Source organism: Ctenopharyngodon idella, chromosome 23 (genome assembly GCF_019924925.1).
Source record: "Ctenopharyngodon idella isolate HZGC_01 chromosome 23, HZGC01, whole genome shotgun sequence".
In the NCBI taxonomy this organism is placed as follows: domain Eukaryota; kingdom Metazoa; phylum Chordata; class Actinopteri; order Cypriniformes; family Xenocyprididae; genus Ctenopharyngodon; species Ctenopharyngodon idella.
The window spans coordinates 22,051,592-22,075,806 of NC_067242.1; the positions used below are offsets into that span (position 1 = coordinate 22,051,592).

The 24,215-nt window shown below is 37.4% G+C and overlaps 1 protein-coding gene across 4 annotated transcripts in view; it reads right to left on the minus strand.

Annotated features, from left to right (window-relative positions):
• Positions 1-24,215, minus strand: part of asap1b (ArfGAP with SH3 domain, ankyrin repeat and PH domain 1b) — a 92,758-nt gene that overhangs the window by 10,397 nt on the left and 58,146 nt on the right. For all 4 annotated transcript variants that reach the window (XM_051882732.1, XM_051882729.1, XM_051882731.1 and 1 more), the window contains 16 exons: positions 23,066-23,151; positions 20,399-20,474; positions 19,808-19,894; positions 18,798-18,898; positions 18,622-18,691; positions 17,442-17,529; positions 17,141-17,189; positions 13,909-14,072; positions 9,095-9,228; positions 8,034-8,125; positions 7,627-7,813; positions 4,723-4,808; positions 2,790-2,905; positions 2,186-2,253; positions 1,905-2,012; positions 1,589-1,814 (listed from right to left, as the gene is read on the minus strand). In XM_051882732.1, coding sequence (XP_051738692.1) covers positions 1,589-1,814; positions 1,905-2,012; positions 2,186-2,253; positions 2,790-2,905; positions 4,723-4,808; positions 7,627-7,813; positions 8,034-8,125; positions 9,095-9,228; positions 13,909-14,072; positions 17,141-17,189; positions 17,442-17,529; positions 18,622-18,691; positions 18,798-18,898; positions 19,808-19,894; positions 20,399-20,474; positions 23,066-23,151 — 1,738 coding nt within the window. The remainder of the gene's footprint in view (positions 1-1,588; positions 1,815-1,904; positions 2,013-2,185; positions 2,254-2,789; positions 2,906-4,722; positions 4,809-7,626; positions 7,814-8,033; positions 8,126-9,094; positions 9,229-13,908; positions 14,073-17,140; positions 17,190-17,441; positions 17,530-18,621; positions 18,692-18,797; positions 18,899-19,807; positions 19,895-20,398; positions 20,475-23,065; positions 23,152-24,215) is intronic.

Sequence of the window (24,215 nt, forward strand, 5' to 3'; positions counted from 1 at the left end):
AGAAACAATTGTACACTGCCTGCTTCCAGTTTCTTTACACACACCACTTAAACTTAAAATAATCATTCATAAAGTTGAAGCAAATTACAAATCTCGCATCATAAAAGCATTCTGAGCCGAGGTGCAAGTATATTTAACCACTCACATGCAGTTTTGCCAACTGCTTTCAGCTGAAAGTTGAAGCTGAAAGCATTCTGAACCGAGGTGCAAGTATATTTAACCACTTAAATGCAGTTTTGCCAATTGCTTTCAGCTGAAAGTAGCTAAAACCTATTAGCATCAGGGGGCGTATGACGGTCGAGGAGAGAGAAACTGCAGAACTGGGACACAATACAAAACAGCTCAAAAGAATATCACTGGAATTAAGGTTTATGCCTGGGCAAGTGCTTTAGGACCCGTTTTTTTTTTTATATTAGAAAAGCTACCCGGCGCTGGAGAGAGCTAAGAGGGAAGGCCTGAAAACTGCTTTGATCCCGCTTCTCATGTGAGTACACTGGGTTTTGATTCCCTGGAGCTCCTGTGCTGTTTGCGACTAACAGCGAACACTTTGTATTTACTCGTGTGTACTGTATGTTCATTTTTTTGTGCTTCCTTGTCGTTCGTTTATCAGCTGTGCTTTATTTTTCGTGAAGCATTTTGTTGTGCGTCAGCTGTGATAAACAGACATCCACTCGCATTGCGTGTGTAACAGTGGCCAGATAGTGAGAGTTCTGCAGTTAAACGACTGCACACTGACGGCCGCTAGAGAATGAGGTGTTTAGTGTCATTGGTAGTGCATTCGCCTTGCATGCCAGCAGCGATTGGGCAGCGGTTCGAGACCGACTCAGAGCAGGGTGGTTAGAATTGGAGTGTGAGTTTTGGAGGCGGAGCAATGAAGAGAGGGATGTGTTTGTTTGGGTTGATTTCAAATAACAACAATGTCCAACAGCGTAGCTCAAATAAAATTTACTGCACCTTTAATATAGATTAATATCTATGAGTCATGTAATCTAAATAAGGTTTGTCCAAGAAGTTGCTAGATTTGTCGCTAGGCTTTTGAAAAAAGTCTCAAAAGGGGCAGGGAAGTCGCTAAATCTAGCAACAAAATCGCTAAATTGGCAGCACTGCTTACATGACTCAGCTGAAAGCACAAGCGCTGTCCAGCAGTCTTCTTCGTGAGCATTTGAAATTGTGCGGTTAAAAACTAGCCTAGCGCACCATCTGCTGTTAAAACTAAGCTCAGAATCAATTAGAGAGAGAAAATATCAGGATCGATCCAGATTCATTGTATCGATCGATAATCGATGTATCGTCCCAGACCTAGTTGTAAAACAAAACTCTCTTCAAAGGTGCTGAATGAAATCCTTACTCTTAAAAACCCATTAGAAACTGCATAGGGAATACAAGGGTCGAAAATGCTAAATTTTCTTCAGGTTTTAGGACTACAAACTGAACTGAACTAAAATTACAGAAGCTGAGAGTTTGATTAATACATTTATAAATATAATTATTTAAATTAACATATACAATTATGGAATTCATAAGAACATGATAGGTTAGAACAAGTTTTATGTTCTGTGGAATCTGATTGGCTGTGTTTCTGGATTACCTTTGCCTGCATTCCTAGGTGGCAGAGGTGGGGCATCTGCGACGGGAGAGGATGGACAGTCAGTGGAAACGCTGTACATCTGATTGGTGAGTGCAGTGTATGAGAGGCGCTGCTTATCACGCTGGCCAATGAAACCAGGCAGAGAGAGCTTATCATGTGGAGAGAGACTGGATGAGTGACAGAAACTCTGTGGACGGGGAGAACGATCCTTCTTTATAGGACTGGGCTGGGAATGAAAGACAATGAGAATATCAATCAGTCTGTGAGTCACAGAAGTTTGAATATTTTAAGATAGGTTCAAATGGTAATGCGTTACTTTGTCATCCAGATCATCATCACTCTCGTCGAGCTCTTCCAGTCTGAGATTCCATTCATATTCCACATGGACTTTAGTATTAAATTTTCCTGCAGCGGCTTGTACCAGCTGAAGCACACATACAGAGAAACATAAGTTAGATCTACAAAAACAACCACATCTTTACACCCTAGGGCCTTCCGCACATCTCTAAAACCCCCTATTGATCTTGAAGAACACTTCTGGGGCCATTAACAGTTTTCACATGAAGGATTGTAACTTCTGACCCAGAAGTTACTCACCGCTTCCTCACACTGGATGATCTTCATCCGCCTGGCCACATCCAGAGCGGTTTCTCCATTCTGATTGGCTGAAACATGAGGCCACATGTTAACCAGACCACATATACATAATGTTTATCATTATGAAACGCAAGCTTGTATGTATTTGTTTTCTAATTAAATATATAAGCAAGTAGTGATGCACAGATGTTAAAATGGCTAAAATTCTAGCCAATATTACAATTCTAGACTATTTTGTCTAAATAAACCAAAAATAAAACACTAAAATCAATCATTTTAAATGCCACAAGTGAATTTAGGCATCACAACATTATAATCTACAGTATAAAAAATGGATAGGGTTAGGGTTTTGCAAAAGATTACATTTAACAGTACTTTTAAATTATTTGCGTTTTTAAACATTTACTTTAATTAAGCATTAGATGACTGCAATCTAAATATAAAAATTGGGGAAATTACGGCAATTAAATGTCCAATATTGATCTATACCAAAAATGATAACTAAAATACATTAAATTATGTATATAAGTAAGCATATTATGAAAGCACAATCAAAAGTGAACAAATAAATCTGGTAAAAACAGCATGTTTGTGTGTAACTCACTGATATCAGTAGCTGGTTTGCCTCTCAGCAGTAGTTTGAGGCATTCATGTTTCTCATAGAGACAGCAGTAGTGCAGGGCCGTGTTTCCTCTCTCCGTCTGTTTATCCAGATTCCCACTGGAGACAGAGACATAAGGAATCAAATTTTCCTTGATCTTATGATATATGACAGTTTATTGTACTATAAAAACACAATGTACATGTTAGAACTTCCTACATAAAGCAAAATAAACCAATCTATTAAAACCAATCTGCATCAATTTAGGTGCAAAACTCTGTGAACATACTAACAAAATAATCTGAGCACAGAGATTTTCTTTATTGCAATTCAAATCTTGGTAACACTTTATGATTTTATTTTGATGGTCCCCTTTAGACATTCTGTTGACTATAAGTAACGATGCACCTACATATCAACTAACTCTCATTAGAGTATTAGTAGACTGTCTGCTTAATATCTGCAAACACTTTATTGTGATGGTACTCCAACAGACATTATACAAACAATAAGTCACTTTGCAAGTACATGTCAACTTATTCTACTAACCCTAACCTCTTATTCTACTACTCCTACCCCTACCCCTAACAGTCTACTAATATTCAACTAACACTCTATTGAGAGTTATTTGATGCGTAGGTGCAACGTTACTTACAGTCAACAGAATGTCTAAAGTGGACCATCAAAATAAAGTGTAACCCAAATCTTTCCTTGAGGCTGTGACATTAACACCATTTTCTCTTAATGAGCTGCTTCACACCTTTGTAAATCTACATGAATTTGGGTTAGCAGTGACTAAACAGCACACATGGGGAAAGAGCAAGTGAATGACCTAGTTCTGTTTACCTAGTGAGACTACAGAGAAAGTGAGAAACACAGAGATGCTAGGCTACACATCTACACCAGTATATCCCTGCTCTGTGAGAACAATTCTACATATATATTTCTCTGATCTAGAATCAAGATTCGCCTGAACATTTTCTGTAGTGATTACATTACGGCATAAGATTCAGATCATTTGAAATTATGTATCATTCAGGATATTACGTTATTGACTTGCATAGTATTTTTTTTTTCATACTATGAAAGTCAGTGGGGGCCAGCAACTACTTCCGGTTAACAACATTCTTCAAAATATCTTCTTTTGTGTTCAACAGAACAAAGAAACTCATTCAGGTTTAGAACAACCTGAGGGTGAGTAAATTACAAAATTTCATCATCATATCATCAAATAATCAACCTTGCAACTGTACGGAACATGATTTTGCTTAATATTAAAATAACCTTCTGAAAATTTAGCAATGGAACTAACTTGGACAGGGTATCTTCCAAATGTGATCAGGGTGTGATTGAGGAGTGGGGAATGGAAAACCTGAAGTGGGCCATGCCGTCCAAAGAAATAATACAATCCCAGTTGTCTGGGTTGGATTTATTTCCCTTCTGCTGTCATATTTCTCTTAAACCAACCTTCAGTGCAAACCTTAAAAATAGTTTCAGTGTTCCAGTTCTCAGGAAAATCGAATTATGATTATTTACTAGGATGTGAGCCAAGTATAGTTCTGGCTCAGGCATGACTTGATCTTCTAATGTTGTTATGTAACTTTAATCCACACAGCAGAGAGCAAATTGAGCTAAAGCTGAACTTAAATTACTCTATTTTCTGCATAATAATCCCTTCAAAAGTTCTGGAGCTTGTACATGAACACCTGCCACCCTAAGAAAAAACACATTAAAAACGCATCCTGGTTAACCATCAAGCTCTTCATGATAACGGTGTTGGAACAAAACAAGAGGTGACTGCCTGACAGCTGAGGACATAAACGGAGAAATCGAATACTGAGGATCTTTCACTGCAAAATACAGAAAATTGATAATCAAAGCATGGCCAGGAGTGTATCCTCCCAGTTTTTTGTGGTAATAAGCAGGTGTTCAATACCTGTTCTGGACGAGGAAGTCGACCAGGTGCAGCGAGGTGTGGTCAGCTGTTCTCACGGCGTAGTGCAATGCAGTCTCTCCTCCTTCCTATAACATAGAAGCATAAATAAAACATTAAGCACTTGTTAACACATTTTGCTTTCATAATAATGGTCTCTTCTTATTGCATAAAATATAAAGGATTTTTTAGCATAACAAATAAAAAATAAAAATAAATAAAAAATAAAAATAAAGAAATCTATCAATGTATTATTTAAAACTGCTCATTTAATTAATGTTTTTAAAAAAAATAAATTTATTTAATTTAAAAAAAGCATTGGCCAAAAAAATTGATTTCTTTATTTTTATTTCTTTATTTATTTATTTATTTATTCTTATTTTTAAGTGGCTCCCCTAGTCCTCCAAAGTACATTTTGTCTGTGCATGTTATTTCAAAAACAAAAGGTGATAACTGGTAATTAATACTTTTATTCAGCAAAGATGAATTAAACTGGTCATAAGTGACAGTAAAGACAGTTATAATGTTACAAAATGCTGCTCTTTTGAACTTTCTATTCACCAAAGAATGTATCACAAAAATGTATAATGCAACCTTGGTTATTAAATTAATGCAGCCTTGGTAAGCTTAAATATATATATATATATATATATAAACCTAACTGCCCCTAAACTTTTGAACAGTAGCATATATAATATATACACTGCTCAAAAAAATTAAAGGAACACTTTTTAATCAGAGAATAGCATCAAGTCAGTTAAACTCCTGGGATATTGATCTGGTCAGTTAAGTAGCAGAGGGGGTTGTTAATCAGTTTCAGCTGCTTTGGTGTTAATGAAATTAACAACAGGTGCACTAGATGGGCAACAATGAGACGACCCCCAAAACAGGAATGGTTTTACAGGTGGAAGCCACTGACATTTTTTCCCCTACTCATCTTTTCGGACTGTTTTTCACTAGTTTTGCATTTGGTTAGAGTCAGTGACACTACTGATAGCATGAGGCGATACCTGGACCCTACAGAGGTTGCACAGGCAGTCCAACTCCTCCAGGATGGCACATCAATACGTGCCATTGCCAGAAGGTTTGCTGTGTTTCCCAGCACAGTCTCAAGAGTATGGAGGAGATTCCAGGAGACAGACAGTTATTCTAGAAGAGCTGGACAGGGCCATAGAAGGTCCTTAACCCATCAGCAGGACCAGTATCTGCTCCTTTGTGCAAGGAGGAACAGGATGAGCACTGCCAGAGCCCTACAAAATGACCTCCAGCAGGCCACTGGTGTGAATGTCTCTGACCAAACAATCAGAAACAGACTTCATGAAGGTGGCCTCAGGGCCCGATGTCCTCTAGTGGGCCCTGTGCTCACTGCCCAGCACTGTAGAGCTCGATTGGCATTTGCCATTGAACACCAGAATCGGCAGGACCGCCACTGGCGCCCTGTGCTTCTCACAGATGAGAGCAGGTTCACCCTGAGCACGTGACAGACATGAAAGGTTCTTATAGAAGCTGTGGAGAGCGTTATGCTGCTTGTAACATCGTTCAGCATGACCGGTTTGGTGGTGGGTCAGTGATGGTCTGGGGAGGCATATCCATGGAGGGACGCACAGACCTCTACAGGCTAGACAATGGCACCCTGACTGCCATTAGGTATCGGGATGAAATCCTTGGACCCATTGTCAGACCCTACGCTGGTGCAGTAGGTCCTAGGTTCCTCCTGGTGCACGACAATGCCGGCCTCATGTGGCGAGAGTATGCAGGCAGTTCCTGGAGGATGAAGGAATTGATACCATTGAATGGCCCCACGCTCACCTGACCTAAATCAAATAGAACACCTCTGGGACATTATGTTTCGGTCCATCCGACACCGCCAGGTTGCACCTCAGACTGTCCAGGACCTCAGTGATGCCCTGGTCCAGATCTGGAAGGAAATACCCCAGGACACAATCCGTTGTCTCATTAGGAGCATGCCCCGACGTTGTCAGGCATGCATACAAGTATGTGGGGGCCATACAAACTACTGAGTACCATTTTGAGTTGGTGCAATGAAATTTCAGTAAAATGGACTAGCCTGCTGCATCATTTTTTTCACTTTGATTTTCAGGGTGTCTTTGAATTCAGTCCTCTGTAGGTTGATAATTTTCATTTCCATCAAACGATGTGGCATCCTTTCGTTCCTAATACATTACCCAGTCCATATCAGTATAGATATCCAGCATGATATTTTTCCCCATTGAAATCTGATGTGTTTTCAAATTGTTCCTTTATTCCTTTAGCAGTGTATATATATATATATATATATATATATATATTATATAAATACATGGCTGATAGGGTCTCTGACATGTATATGGACACTGCTTCATGTCTGATGAACAAAAATAAACCAAAAATCATCTGATGCCCTGGCCAGAGGCTACATAATAAAAAGCGAAACAGAGATCATTTTAGATTGAGTATGTTTTTGCGACTACACCCACTCAGAGCAGCTGTTCATATCAAAATCAGGCAGCAGCACTATCAAAGTCATCAGCTGACAGAAATGAATTGTCTCTCAGTGCAGAAAGCTGGGAAAAGATCAAGGCAGAAGATTCAAGTCACGTCCAGTGTCTGCTTTCTGATATGCACCAGACCTCAAAATCTGTGCTCATCAAAGGCTCTGGGTCATCCATCATGTCAAGTGATAGTTTGGGTCACACTCTGTCCATGTGGACCTACTATCTCCTCCTAGAATCCTTGGTATGTTTCAGATTCAAACTTTGAAGGGATAGTTCACCCAAAAATGAAAATTATGTCATTATTTACTCCCCTATGCCTTCCATAAATCATTTCAGGGGCCACTTAATTAATTTTTTAACCAGTTTATGGAACATGTTAATGATCGATTTGATCTCAGATGCTGTCACTCACCTGTCCCCCTTCAGGTAGTGGTTCCATAAGCTCCACCCCCTCAGCATACACTTGGATCAGACCTAGCAGGTCGTGTGACCTGACGGCTTCAAACAACTCACTCATCTTGGCTGCTGCTGAGCTGCAGGTTTTTCTTGCAAACTTATGATCTACATACTTAGCATTAATGAACTCCTTACGAACAGTCCTAAGATCAACATAAGAGAGGGGGAAATGAAAACATAATTTAACATTAATATTCAAAACATTCAAAAATGTTCAAGAAACTGCAACTACACAAAACAAATGGTTGAACATTAATTTACATCTAATATAATATAACAACTAATAAATAATTAATTTAATTTTAAAAGTAAAAAAAAAAAAATTCCCTGTCATTGTTCAGCAAGTTTGCCAGGCATACTTACATGTCACTAGCAGGAGTGGGTTTAGGAGAGGGGCAAGGAAGACTTCCCTCCATTATTTCATTAAAACTACTGTTCCCCACATTCTTGGCCAGCTGAAAGCAAAAAAGAAGAAAACAAAATGCAAGGTGAATAAATTACAACATATCTAATGCATGAAAATATGTTTAATTTAAATATTCATTATGAAATATGTAGATTGTCATGGGACCAATGCACTGAACCCAAATATTTTATATGAAATAGGATTTAATTGCTATACTAAAGGGGTCTTTTAGCAGGCCAAGGATCATTTTTTGTTAGATATTGTATAAAACAGAGTGTTAAGCTTGGCCTATAATAACATGTCGTGTATATATATATATATATATATATATATATCATAATAATGCATTTACCCTTGGTTATGATGCTGCTTACATAGCCAAAAAAATAAATAAAATAATCATTATTGATGTATACAGCAGCGTTATTTTAGTATTATTTATATACTATTATAGTTTAATTGATATTTTGAATTCAGATTTAATTTTGACTTTAGTCACAATTTTAGTAATGTGCTTTAGTCATTTTTATTAATTTTCTATTTAGATTTAATTTATTTTTATTTCGGTTTTAGTTTTTATTTATATTCAGTTAGTAATTTTAGTGCTTCAAATTGAACTTATTTCAGTTTCTAATTTTATTTTTTCTTCATACAATATTTATATTTTTCAGCTTTATTTCAATTAACAAAAATGGTTTGTTTTTTTAGATAGTTTTAGTTAATGATAACAACCATGGTAAAGAGTCATATGCTTTGCACATACAATTTTAATTTTACTTGAAACATTTTAATGTAGGAGGGACATTGAAACATTTACAGTCGCTGAACTTTAGCTTTGCTTAAAGTATTAAAGTGGTATTTTTTTAAATGTATATTTGAATTTTGTCATAAAAAATAGTTTGCGATTAAACAATTTTCAGACCCCCTGCAGTACCTCCACAGATTACCTTGGGATCCCCTGTTTAAGCCCCATCTATACTGTTTTTGGAAAAGAAAATGTTTGCACCAACGAACACACCAAGAGTTCAGAGGTTCCCAGTTTGTCTAGCTCCATAGACTGGATGCGTGAGATGTGAACGCCCATCTCCCGGTGAATGCCTGAACATTCGATGCACGTCAGGATTCCGAGGTTAGTGGACAACCATTTGGGATCTGAGAACATAAAAAAATAAAAAAACATGGAAAATTAAGAGACGAGCAAAAGCAACCAACACATTTTATTCTAAATTTTACCACAAGGGGTCCTCGTTGGACTCATAATTTAATGTTCTAGAACAGGCCTGGCAACACTGGCACCCAGCTACTGGAATGTTTTAGATGACTCACTAATTGAAACACCTGATTCAGCTCATCAGCTTCTAATTGTGTTGAATAGGGAGACATTTAAAGAATTCTGGGAGGTGGGTCCTGAGGACTAGAGTTGAGAAACACTGTTCTAGAACATCGTAAATATTGTACGAATTTAATTCAGAGTGGCATGTTATCAGTGTTATCAATGTGTGAGAAATGATTTGTCCGCATTTCAGTGTTGACACAGGTATGTGTGTATGTGGCTCCATGAGCGCCAGTGACGTCCCCTGAGTAGAACCAGTGACAGGACGACAAAGATAAGAGGACACGCATAAACACATCAGCTAAATATAGATACTGGTTTTCTTCAGCAGCACTCTCTGCATGTTCAGTAAATCCCGGATGTACTCATTCTTTATTTCTTTCATTCATTTTATCTCTGACACACTCAATGTCAGCATCAAATGCATTCATTCATGTCACTGTTTTAGAAGTGATTTGTTAATCAAACCTGTGTTCAAACAGATGAATCACTGTGCGAGAAGTCATGTTACTTGACACAGATTAGACTGTTCAGCTCTCAGCTGAGGGGCTGAACAACAGCTCAACACAGATCTATAAGACTATTACAGTCATGGCGTCACTTAAAGCCTCTTGTGCCACATTTAAGTGTTTGAATCAGTGAATCAGTTTGCTAGTTTACTATTGCTTAAACAGTATTTGAGTGGTAGGTTTTTTTGAAACCCCTAACCCACATTGTTTACAGACATGAATGACACATTAAATTATCTGACTTATTTTTTAAAAAAAATAAAAAACAGCTAGTGCATAAAATAACAACCAGTAACACCGGAACAACTGCAGAGCAATGTAGCAATGCGCTAACAACCACCCAGCATACCTTGGCAACTGCATAGCAGTATAGCAATGTGCTAACAACCACCCAGAAAACCTAAGAAATGGCAAAGGAACATAAATTGTTAACAACCACCCAGAACACCTTTGCAACCGTACAGCAATTTAACAACATGCTAAACACCACCTATACCACTATAGGAACATGGCATTGTTCTAATAACCTTGTTCATATGGTCCTTTGTTCCCCAGATTTATACGGCACATAAAAAGGGTCCTATATCATCAGGGTCCTATGTTTCCTGTGTTTATTAAGCACACAATGCACTGGCTCTCAATATAATAGGCCTAGATTTGAGGGGAGGGAACTTAAATGGTTGGAGTAAAGGAATCACAAAAAGTCATAGCTTCCTTAGGTTAGGGTTAGGGTCAGAGTTAGAAGTTAATAAAGTTGATAGGGCCGAGTTCTGACCTTTTAAAGTATTCACTTCATTCAGGGTTTTTCCTGCATTGAAAATATTTTGGCGGCTGCCAAAATGAATCATTGTCCCACCAAAGATTTATTTGATCATTTAATGTGACGATACCTGCCGTTCTGCAGTAGCGATACTCTCTGACAGCCAGCTGCTATAAAACGCTCCTGTAAGTATTTATGTAAGCGCTCTGTGAAGAGCATTAAAGGTTTCTATTTACAACTTGTTTTTGCAGCATTGAGCTTTGTAGCCATTCACAGACATATCTGTTGAGTGTGTGAATGCAATGGCCAATCAGATGTGTTTTAGTTAGGTGGAATCTGCTCAAAACGGCAGAGTTTTTTGTTCAGCATGAGTTCTGCATGCTCGCGAATCCTTTCATTATAACCAACAAAGCATAAACATGATGTCAATAAGAGATTCACTGCACAGCACAGATAGCTTTATTGATTATAACCGGAATTTTCACAAGAGTGCAGCTTTGTATATCTCGCATTTAAATGAAGCAATTATCAGCTTCAGTGATTATATAGGCAGTGATCTTTGCTCACTTTCTGTATACAACATATATTTTCATTCTTTTCATTCTAAACAAGATGATACTGTATGTCAAATAATCTATGCATTAAATCTCGGTGTAAATGCAACATAACAGACCTGCCACTTTTTCTATGTAATGTGTAATGTTTTACTTAGTTGTTTATTTTATTACTTACTTTTCAAATCAGTCACTCTGTGACTTTTTACATATAAATGTTCAGACATTTAAATATAAAATGGTTATAAGCATTTTGCTTTATGACCATTTTTGACCCAGGAAAACTGAAATGGTGTAGATACATAGGACCCTGAGAACATACAGTAGGATGCTTTTTCATGTGTTCATTACATGCTATATAAATCTGGGGAATATAGGACCCTGGGGACATACAGGGGTTGGACAATGAAACTGAAACACCTGGTTTTAGACCACAATAATTTATTATTATGTTGTAGGGCCTCCTTTTGTGGCCAATACAGCATCGATTCTTCTTGGAAATGACAGATATACAGTCTTTCACAGTGGCCGAAAGGGATTTTGAGCCATTCCTGTTCCAGAACTGTGGCCAGGTCACTATGTAATGTTGGTGGAGGAAAACATTTTCTGACTTTGCTCCTCAAAAATACCCCAAAGTGGCTAAAAATATATAGTATAAAACATATATATATAATTTCTGGTGACTGTGCAGGCCATGGGAGATGTTAAACTTCACTTTCATGTTCATCAAACCCCTCTGTCACCAGTTTTGCTGTGTATCGGTGCATTATCATGCTGATACACGGTTGTCGTGTATGTTTGAACCATTAGGTGCACATGGTCCTTCAGAATGGTTGTCCTTGGCAGTGATGCGCCTATCAAGCACAGTAGAGAATGCCATGATATTGCAGCCTAAATCATCACTGATCCACCCCTATGCTTCATTCTGAGCAGCAACAGTCTGGGTGTTAAATCTCTTTGGGGCTTCTCCACACTGTAACTCCTACGGCATTAAGGGCTTTTGCACTGCGTAGATCTAGGAACTCAGTTATAGGAACTAGCCTCCAAGGCGGTTCCCTGTGAACTAATTTTCCCCCTGGGTCATTTTCCTGGTTGCATTCGCATCGGCAGTAGGAACTCTGAAGCGGTGTCATTTAAGCACGGCATTTACAAACAAACAACTGGAGGATGGAGGACACCGTGATCGGAGCTGTTTTCGTTGTGTCATGGGTTTTGTGATAACGGATATGGAACGTAGATGCATAAGTTACACGATGGAAAGAGCAAAAATTAGGTCTAAGAGACAAATCTCCTATGACAACTAGCAGTGTTATATATCATCGAGGCAAAGGAACATAACAGGCTACCAAACAACCAGCAACCGCATAGTAGTACAACATACACAACTCACAAATATATTCCACTTATAGGGATTATACAGTATCTTAAGCCATTTTTCCACCTTTTCCACCAAATCGCTCTCGATGCTTAACCATTCCATTCCTTGCTGATCAGGCCCAGTCGGTACGGCAACAGACAAATGACCAATCCTGAGTGGCGACGTCCCTACACTCATTCTACCAGCACAGTTCAGCTAATTGTGCTGAAAACTCCAGGGTGAGAACGGTTTGTAATTGTGCTGCGCCGAACCAAGCTCAAGTGAAAATATAACTAGAACCATTCTTTACTGTTCTTAGAACCGTCTTAGAACCCGAAGAGGCTTTATATGTACAATGAACTAAGGCCGATCACATCAAGAACGCTGCAGTTATGTTGTCTGCTGCTAAAACCTCGAGTTTTTTTAAAGTCGGGTTGATTCTAAATGGCTGTTAATGTTATAAAAATCCATCAGCTGGAAAAAAAAAAAAAAAGTTATGAAAGCGATTCCAATGATTTTTTCATTAGTTATAATTAGCCTTATAGTTATCGTCCTTGGTGTGAACAGGTCTTTATATTGGCACTTTATACTGGCACATGGTAGTGATGGTCAACTAACAGGATAGCATCAAAAATCTTTTTGTTGATAACCCTGACAATGTATTAAAACATATTTATAAGTATAAGCACAGAATTCCCAGATTTATGAATTAATTACTGATTTATCTATGTTGCAACAAATTAAATCAAGTATAAAAGCCCCATGACCCTTTCCTGGGCCACATCGTCTTGTAGAGAGAGTAAACAAAGAACGAGAAAAGGGCTGATCAAATAATCCCTGGAGCAGCAGCCACCCTCTCAGAACTTTCAGCACAGCTTGCATGAGCCAATTACATAAGAGAGTGATGTAACAGCGTTCGTCTGTCCTGACTGCCTGATCCTCACACTGCTGCTTCATCATGAGAGAGACAGACTGATTTCACTGGTAATGGAGTGAAACAAACAGAAATGAGGATTAAAAAAATAGAGACAGATTGCTGGCAGAACACAAGTGGAGAAGAGATTGAGAGGAGAGGGTGAAAGGAGGCAGAGAAACCTTGACAGACAGACAAATAGGTAGATAGACAGATAGAGAGAAAGAGAGATCAGTGAGGATTTAAGCATTTTGCAAGGGGCAATTTAGCGGGTACAGTTCTGCTCACTGAAAAATAAAACTATTTACAAACTGACAACACTTTATTAGTTTTGAGGGCATCACTTCACAAAACGTGAGACAGGATGACTCGCAGAAACAGAAAGTGCAACACACAGCATCTGTACCTGGAGCCCCACAATCACAGCACACTTCATTTCCGGGCATGCGCAGCACATCATCTATTATGGCTTTAGTGAGATCTTCCAGCCCATCATCTCCTCCACCCTGCTCTCCTCTGAAGGCCATGTTAAGCGCCTCCTCCTTACTGTTAGTTAACACTGAGATCCATCTGTAGAGGCAGAAACACATTAACAAAATACCATAAAAAACATTCTTTTTTATTTAGTTTTACGACAACCAAATAAACTGAAGAGCACAAAAACATTTTCTTTGAATAACATGCAACCAGAAAAATTTATTAGGTAAGTAAATTATGTCAATTTTGATTGCATGGTAACATGCAGTACAGTTTCTACTGTAAACCCTCTAAGCTTAAGTTGCTTGTTTTCCCCTCTCCATCTCTGATTGGTCCATTGTTTCAAAACTGACACTGATTTGCTGCATAGCAAAAGATGGACTATTTATAATTTGACAAGCTGTCTTAAAACACTCTGCTGCATGATGCTGAAATACCAGTGCGCCAACCAGACAGTGTTTCACCTCAAAAAACAATAGCTACATCCTAAACCAACATTTAAGCCCTTCTTTCAGACCCTTTCCTTCCTGTTCCTACTTTTGTCCCCTTGCCATTTATTCCTAAATTAGCTTTTTTTACAAAAGATGGGGCGATATTACTGTGCTCAAAAGCATGCCGTGGCCCCTTGTTAGCTAAATGCGACCAGCTTTTAGCTTTTAACTCTTGTATTACGTTACGGGTCAATTTGACCAATTTCGATTTGAATTTTTGGAAATACCAGTTTAACCTATTTTTTTTTTTTTTTTTGATGTTCACGGGTCAATTTGTCCCAATAGTGTTATGTTCCAAGGCAACTGTACAGACCCAAAATGAAAACATTTCCTGGTTTTATTTTGGTATGTTGTTTTTTTACTACCCTGTGATAGTAAAAAGGAGCTTTTCCACACTATTTTCAGTACTAAAAAAAAAAACTTTCTCAGACACAGAGCTATCATTTTTATTTTCAATCTATCTGAAATATCTGAACCCATGATTTTTTTCATCAAATTTTGTGACTTTTTCTCATTTAGGGTCATGAACATGAACATGCATGCAAAGTGAGGATACACTGTTGTGTTGTGGAATGCGCATACATAATTTTTGATTTGATGTTCGCGGGTCAATTTGACCCACATAGGAAGCTGTTCAGACCCAAAATGAAAACTAAATTTATTAAACCACCACCCAATGTAAGGTTTGTGCCACAGCTACTCTAAACTAACAGTATTGGTGATTACCAAATTAATTTTTTATGTTAACCTACACCAGTATGTGTTAGCTCTTTAGTCACAGTAGTGTTTCTAATGCTAAAATATAATTATTGTTGTGATTTAATGGATTCAAAGATAGATCACACAAAAGTTTAATCAAAACCAAGTTTTTGCAAACAACTAGAAATTATCAAGGCCAATGGAGGCCATACAAAATAAAAATAAATATATTATTTTTTTGGTTATTATGCGTGAATAAAGACTATTTAGTAGTTTCAGCTTTTTTTTGCCTAATAAATGACTTTTTTTAAATAAGTTTTTGACAGATTACTTAAATATTTGTGTGATCCAATATATTTATTAAGCACTGTGCTCTTCAACTCCAGTCCTAAAAAGCCAGTGCCTTGTTTAGCTCTAACCCTAACCAAACACACTTGAATAAGCTAATCACGGTGTTCAGAACTGTTTACCAATTATAGACAGACAAGTTAAATTGGGGTTGGTACTAAAGTCTGCAGAATACGAATCCCACCAGGACTGGAGTTGAAGTGCCCTGACATACAGCATGTAGTTGAATTTATGCTATGTTGGTTTCTTTTTACACTGCAAAGGTAAAAAAAAAAAAAAAAAATTAGCTTTTCCCACAATTTTTCAGTAATGAAAAAAAAAAAAAAAAAAAAAAAAAACCTTTTCACACACAGATTGTAAATACAAGCTCATTTCTATTTTCATTGTATAACCATGAAACCAACATTAAATTGTTCATTTGTGATGTTGTGACGTGAGCATGCTTGGCAGATTATTGTAGAAGTAAAAAAAAAAAAAAAAAAAAAACATAAAAATGAATGAAAAATGTATTGAAGTTTAAGTTTATGAAAACGTAAAAATATATATTTTTTATATTTATATAAAATATATATTTTACAAAACATGTAAGACTTTAAAACCGAAAGAAAATCAAAGCCATAAAACTGATCAAGTTGTGTTCCAAATATTAGGCTGATATCTCCAAAAATGAGCTTTTTAGTAAGATTTAGTTTGGGCGCAGTACCAAACTTTTCCACTAGATGACATCCAGGCTCCATTGATGACCAAATAATAATGCACCCATTCCCATATGGTTTGAGTGATCTGAACCATATACTTCCATAATTTCAAAAATAAGTTTTTTCAAAAGACGTAGATGAACATAATTCTTTGTTGGTTTTCATACTGTGATTTTTTTGGGAATTTTATTGAATCCAATGTGGGTCAATTTGACCGGCTCCATAAAAGTCGTACCCAGGACTGAACATAATATAAAGGCTAAAAAAGTATTCCAGTCAAAGCAGAGGTGAAATGACTGCAGAGCTGATGTATAAAGGGGTTACAGGGCCTCATTCTGATCAACCTCTGTGCATTTAAGAGCCTTTTATAATGGCTGTTAAATGGCTCAGTGAGGGAGTTCTCTTACAGACAGCAGATTGCTCACAGCAGTATGGGTTAGAAGCAAAGCCAACAGTTAAAAATACTTAGAAACGTTATGAGATGGTAGATGCTTTGCTTTTTGTGAGAAGAGAATGTTTACATCTAAAGGAGTCTGGGAAATGTCATTGTGGTGTCAGTGACCCCAATGAGTAAGTGCCCACTTCACAGACTTCTCGCCACACAGACGCACAATACCTATCAAGTAAAATATTTAGGCAAGCGTTACAATCTAAATAAATTTACTACAATTACTTTTTATTAACTTTGTCATAAAGGTAGTCAAAATTAGTCACAAAAAAAGGAAAGAGGCATTCAGTTCCAGGCAGAGTACTATAATTGTTCATAATTGTTAAATTGCAGAGAGGAAATCCCATAATCAATATATAAAACATTTCTTAGAGATCACTGCATTCACAGAGAATTTAGATTACAGGGTTTGCATACTTAGAGATGCAAAATGGTGAAAATCCCCCCCCCCCCCCAAAAATAAATAAATAATCTTACATCATAAATTCCTGCTCATCTTCGGCCTGGAAATGATACGTGCGGTTATCTGAAACATATGATAAGTAAAATATGAGCCGTCTGCATAAACATGAAGTGACTTCCACTAATTAAACACCAGAAGATAGTATTAAAGTCATAATTCACATTAATGTTACAATTACACAACTATTTAAAAATGAGTTTGACAATTTACTTCCAAGATTTGGTTTGGAAGTAAACAAATAGATTATTGTTGGCTACTATATCACTCAAGTGGTTTCCCACATAAAGCTCTCCATGTGGGTGTCTGTTGACTCACGGGAAATGAGATCGAAGCACTTCCTGTCCTCACCGCTGGGCTTGACCTGACATGTGAGCAGGTTGAGTTTGACAGGCTGCCTATTTGACTGAAATAAAATGTGACAACAGAAGAAATGCATGTTTGACTACTTCATATTCCTGCTATAACATCCAAACAGCATCAAAATGGTTTTAACTTGCAAGCTACAAAGAAATTTTACAATCGAGTCTTAGTCTGTCCGGGGTACATTCAGAACAGAAAGTGTTCCTGCACACCATCTGCACTATTTTTATTTTTTTTATTTTTTATTTTTTTACAATGTACAAATGTGCTGACGGATATCTTTGGCAGTCTCGTTTTTTGTTTTTGTTTTTTTGGTAGCATCTCATACCACATGTACTTTTAGTAGCATATGGGTCAGGGTGCATTAGTGCATTGCATTTAAAAAAAAGTAAAAAAGAAAGAAACAATATTTACAAAACCTTTGCTAGTAACTTGCGAGGCTCGTGATTAAGCTATAGGAAACCCGATAGGCTCAATCGCTCAGAGATGTGCATACTTTGTATTGATTGAACCTCTGACTTAATTTGATTTGATAATGAAATGTGAGACACAGGGCATCATCAGTGAGTGAATGTGACATCATGTGGGAAAAGAAGAAAACTGATGAAATATGTGAGGAGGGTGAGGGCAAGACCTAAGACTAAGAAAGAGATGCTAACAATGCTGATTGTTCAGTTAAGTTGTGGTCATATTTACTGTTGCTCTGCGAAAGTTTGCAGGCAAAATCCAGTCATTTCAATAGAAATCCCTGTGAAAGGGAGTTTCATGTAAGGTCGAAAAAGTTCCCCACAAAGTTGTTTTCAAGTTGCACCAAAAAGAAAGCTGCTTAGTTTGAAAGTGAATTCTGTGTAAGCCTTAGTACACCACATTTTACATGAAGTGAATGAAAACGATGCTGTGAAGAAGCAAGATAGTAAATTTGATAAAGTGGACAACACTTAGTTGCTCATTTTCCCAGTGGGCTCTTAAATAGGGACAGCAGGATGTCTGGGTTGTTATGGAAACATTCAGCAAAAGTTCAGAAAGCTGATGAAGTCTTTTCATTGTAAATGTTAGACCTCTGTTTATTAGGCTGATTATAGGATGATACTGTTTATAGTGAACAGAGTAAATCACATGTGTCTGAGTTACTCACAGTAGCATGAGAGATGGTGAGAATTCCTCCTTTAACTGAGCACTTCCTCCTCTGCCACACCTTCCTCAACCTACAACACAATTATACTGCATAACACTACTTATAGCAGACAGAAGGAGCTCATATCGATCAAAAAGCTCATATAATTGAGGGTGTGTGTGTGTGTGTGTGTGTACCCATCACTCTTCTTCATAAGATAGCCTTTCTTCTCACTGCCAAACTCTTTGTTTCCCTGCAGCTGGTGCATACTGTAGCCAACCGGCTTGCTCTGAGAGTCCTGCTCAAGTACAAACACACACGGTGCTTTAAATAGCTATATGCCAATCCAAACAGATTCTGTATACACAGCATTTTTATAAAAGAGGTGAATAGATTTTTAATATTTCTTTAATATTTCTCACCAGATTTGCAACCTTTTAAAAACAGCTTTATCTGACAACCTCTTATTTAATTTGCACACACAATGATCTTCGTCACAAACATGTCATGCTGTACATGCAGAACACTTACTCTTCTAGACTTCAATCCACACAGGAAGCGGGTGAAAGAGACACAGGAGAGGGTGTGAAAAGCATGATGTGGGCTGTGTGTGTTGGTACTGCTGAATGATTTAAATGCACTACGGTAATGCTATCTTACAAACTAGTCTGCTACCATGTTACAGTAAATAAATGCAAATTTACTGTCATGACAATGTGTTAACAACAACAGTTATTCATTAACTAAATACCTATTAATTGTCATTTATTTTCCTTATTAAACATGATAGACTCTTCTCTGAGCAACCAGTGGGGCACAACACTGGTTACCAGCAAGCCCTATTTCATACTGGCTACCAGCATGGTACAGCACTGGGCACTCCCTCTTACACTCTCCCCTGTACAGGTCGAGCATTAGGGAGGGTTTATACATTAGATCCACAGATGTACTGCAAAATTCAACAGTTCAGATTTCATTCTGTCTGATGTCATGCCATTAAACAATTAACTATATCTCATGTGTACATTATTCTAAATACTAACTCTATTCACTCTAGCAAACCATATGTAAATGTAATCACCATTGAAAATGTTTAATCCCAAACAAGTCACTTGGTTGGCTTTTTACAAACTAGTTTGGGCAAATAATTGACAATTTGCATTGGTCCTAAGATAGAGCCATGAGGCTCACCACACCATACACCTACCTCCTTTTGCTCCAGCTGTAGAGAGGATTTAATGAGATCCCTTAGTGCCGTAAGCTGCTTTTTCTCTTCATCTTGTGTTTGTTTTATCTAAATCACACAAAAGCAAAAAAGAACTTGTTAGACACATACCCACACACTGTTATGTGTGCAGGAAAAACAATGATATTGTAAAGTACTGCAATATTTTACCTCGTAATTCAGTTTTAATATTCTCATGCCAAGAATCAATATTTATAGTTGCATTTTGCACATTCATATTTTGAAACTTGACCACCTGAATGATTTACCTCCATTCAGACCAAGTCCAGCAAGGTAAAAGCGTTAGTCAATGCACAATTATTTTTATTTGACCAACAATCTTGGGAAAAAAATTAACTGTGCACAGCACAGAAGTGTAATGCAGCTCTAAGTGAAAAAAGTGAGTAAAAGATTGCAATATCAGTTTAAATGACTATACACATTAAAAAAAAAGTACCACAATGTTGTCATATTGTGTCCTAGATATTGTTTGCTGGGTCCCACTCATAACAAACCAAACTAAAATTGTTTTATCAAATCAAACATTTTTTGGATAAAGAGTGAGGTACATACATTGTAAAGATCAGCTGCTAATTTCTCAATGTACTGTTTTAGCTTATCTGCTGTCTTCAAGCCATCTTGGAAAAAGCTGATAAAAACAACAAAACAAAACAAAAAACAGAATTAACACATTTTTCATATTGCAACAAGCTATCATCAAAGACCATAGATATTCTGTCAATAAAGCCAGGGGAAATTATAGACAATTTCACAAACTATGCAACACAGAAACTTTGAACATCAAGAAGAGCTGGAGTTAAAATGTTATCAGCTCATAAGCTCACCAATGTATTGAAGAGATACTCTCTAATTAGCAAAATTAACTTTAATACATTCAAAGCTCTGAAATAACAAGCAAAACACTCAGTTTTGTGGGTAACTGTGGTGGAAATGTCCAGTTTTAAATACTGACAGATGACTAATAGAGTGCCAACACTAACAAGCTGCCAAGAGTGTCAGAGTCAAATTGGATGAGTCAGTGGTTCAGACACTGTGGCCACACGTTCTGCTGTCAAGACACATCTAATGTTTATGTATGAGATTTGAGAATGATTTTGCATTTAAGTGACCTTGGGGTATTTTATCAAAGTAACAAAAAATGTAAAGAGCTTTGCAAAGAATGTATAATGCCTTTGCTATAACTTCAAATAACCTAACGGTCTACTAACAGTCTACTAGAGTCTACTAATACTCTAATGAGAGTTAGTTCACATGTAGTTTCATAAGTTACACTATATTGCCAAAAGTATTGGGACACCCTTCCAAATCATTGAATGCAGATGTTCCAATCACTTCCATGGCCACAGGTGTATATAAAATCAAGCACCTAGGCATGCAGACTGCTTCTACAAACATTTATGAAAGAATGGATCACTCTTAGAAGCTCAGTGAATTCAAGCATGGTACTGTGATAGGTTGCCACCTGTGCAATTCATGAAATTTCCTCACTACTAAATATTCCACGGTCAACTGTTAGTGGTATCATAACAAAGTGGAAGCAATTGGGAACAACAGCAACTCAACCACGAAGTGGTAGGCCACGTAAAATCACAGCGTATGCTGAGGCGCAGTGCGCAGAAGTCGCCAACTTTCTGCAGAGAAAATAGCTACAGACCTCCAAATTTCATGTGGCCTTCAAATTAGCTCAAGAACAGTGCATAGATAGCTTCACGGAATGGGTTTCCATGGCCGAGCAGCTGCATCCAAGCCTTACATCACCAAGTGCAATGCAAATCGTCGGACGCAGTGGTGTAAACCATGCCGCCACTGGTCTCTAGAGAAGTGGAGACGTGTTCTCTAGAGTGACGAATCACGCTTCTCTGGCAATCCGATAGATGAGTCTGGGTTTGGTGGTTGTCAGGAGAACGGTACTTGCCTGACTGCACTGTGCCAAGTGTAAAGTTTGGTGGAGGGGGGATTATGGTGTGGGATTGTTTTTCAGTGGTTGGGCTTGGCCCCTTAGTTCCAGTGAAAGAACTCTTAATGCTTCAGCATATCAAAACATTTTGGACGATTTCATGCTTCCAACTTTGGGGGGATGGCCCCTTCCTGTTCCAACATGACTGCGCACCAGTGCACAAAGCGAGGTCCATAAACACATGGATGAGCAAGTTTGGTGTGGAGGAACTTGACTGGCCTGCACAGAGTCCTGACCTCAACCCGATAGAACACCTTTGGGATGAATTAGAGCAGAGACCGTGAGCCAGACCTTCTCGTCCAACATCAGTGCCCGACCTCACAAATGCGCTTCTAGAAGAATGGTCGAAAATTCCCATAAACACACTCCTAAACCTTGTGAAAAGCTTTCCCAGACGAGTTGAAGCTGTTATAGCTGCAAAGGGTGGGCCAACTCCGTATTAAACCCTATGGATTAAGAATGGGATGTCATTAAAGTTCATGTGCATGTAAAGGCAGGCGTCCCAAAACGTTTGGCAATATAGTATGTCTAGTTAGTAGTGAATAAATAAAGTGTGTATAAAAAAAAAAAAAAAAAAAAAAAAAATGTGGTTACTTTTAAAGGAAAGACATCTGAATAATCTGCCCTCTGATCCAGATAGGACTTTTTTTTTTTTTCCTTTTTTTTTTTAAGTTAATTGTCCACAAAAAGGTCCTTTCCCTTAACTTACTGATGGGTGCTCCACTAGGGACTTTATTGTTTCTGATCAGTTTTCTTAGAAACCACACAGAACACAATTAAACTGTTAAAACAGCATTTAAAAAATTACAGCATTAAACATTTAATTAATCACAAACATTAACTTTGATAGTTTTAATAATGGCCCATCAAAGCCTTGAAGTGCAAGGTAAAGCTTGCAGGTTTCTGCTGATGCATCTGTATGTCAAAGACAACACTGGCTCAGAATAACCTTAACCTTTAGAGACTGAGAGAGGGGAAAAAAAGTGCTACACTTTCAGTTTGTTCTTTGAGCTCACTTTTTTTTCAGACCTTCAGGCCAGTGACACTTGCAAAGCTACATGGATCAATAACACTTTCGGTATTGACCATTAACTCTTTCCTCACGTCACATACACATTTATTGTGACAGTTCCACAAACTAAATGCATGATGTATGACCTTAAGGGATTTTTTTGGATTTAGGCAGACTACTTATTTAGTATACTGAGATTGTAAATGTCTTTCAAGGTAAAAACACAAATGAAAGCAAAAATGTCACTTACTTGCACTGCGCGTGGTAATACTTGATCAAGTTCTGAAGGAGGTCAACCCCTTTTTTGGTCTTTATTTCATTCACTTTAATCAGGTACTGCAGAAACAGACAGACTTTGGTAACAACACAGTTCAGTATGCCAAAAGTAGAACCAAAAGATATTACATGATTTTGAAGTAATTTTAAATCTTATTTGAAATACATGACAAATCTACAAGTGCAATATTTGATTGGACGATTATGCATAACTGTTTTTATTTCAGTAGAAACTAGAGAGGACAAAATTTATCTTCTAAATCTGAAAATAACACAGTGACAAAGCAAATCCCACAAAACAAATGAATTAAACATCATCATAATCCCGGTTTAGCCCAGAGGGGTAAATTCCAGAACATTTTGCAAAGTCATGCCAGCAACAATTTTTTGTTGCTATGCTCAGAAACTTAATCTGTCCTGTTTGGACCCTTGCATGTCTGAATATATCTCGGGGTAAAATGGCACACATTCCGCTCATCTTAAGAGTCTGTGAATGCATTTGTGCATAACCTTTGAGTCACAGTTTTTTCATACACAATGTGAGCCATACAACAGTTATGTACAGTTTTCTAATTAAGTTTGTGCTTAAAAGAGTGTGTTTCACTCTTTGTTTCATATAATGCAAGTAGTAGTGTGTTTGCTAAAGTTGCCATGAGTTTGCCATTTCCTTTGATGCTTTCTGTATCTGAATGAGTCATCTCATTGCATAATGAATTATTCATTGCTCTCATATTTAGATTTTCATGTGTAACTGCCAAGAAAGGACAACAGGAAACAACCAAAAACAGAAGACTGCTAAATTATGAAAAGTCAAGACAATCATAAATTATGTCATTGATTTTTAGTAATATGCCACTGCCTCTTCTACATTAGTGCTTAATTATATGGTAAAATTGGCAATTAAATTAAAATATTAGATTTTATCATGTGATTTGGTCCAGTAGGATTTGAAAAGCAACCTGACAAACCCTTGATGCAGAATTAAATTAATTCAAGATGCAATTCCAATTGACAAACATAATTCATTAACATGCTAAATAACCCACAGCTATCCTCCCTAATGAACAAAGACCGCCTTGATGATTATGAATCCATAAAACAAACTATCACAATCTGAGCCATCT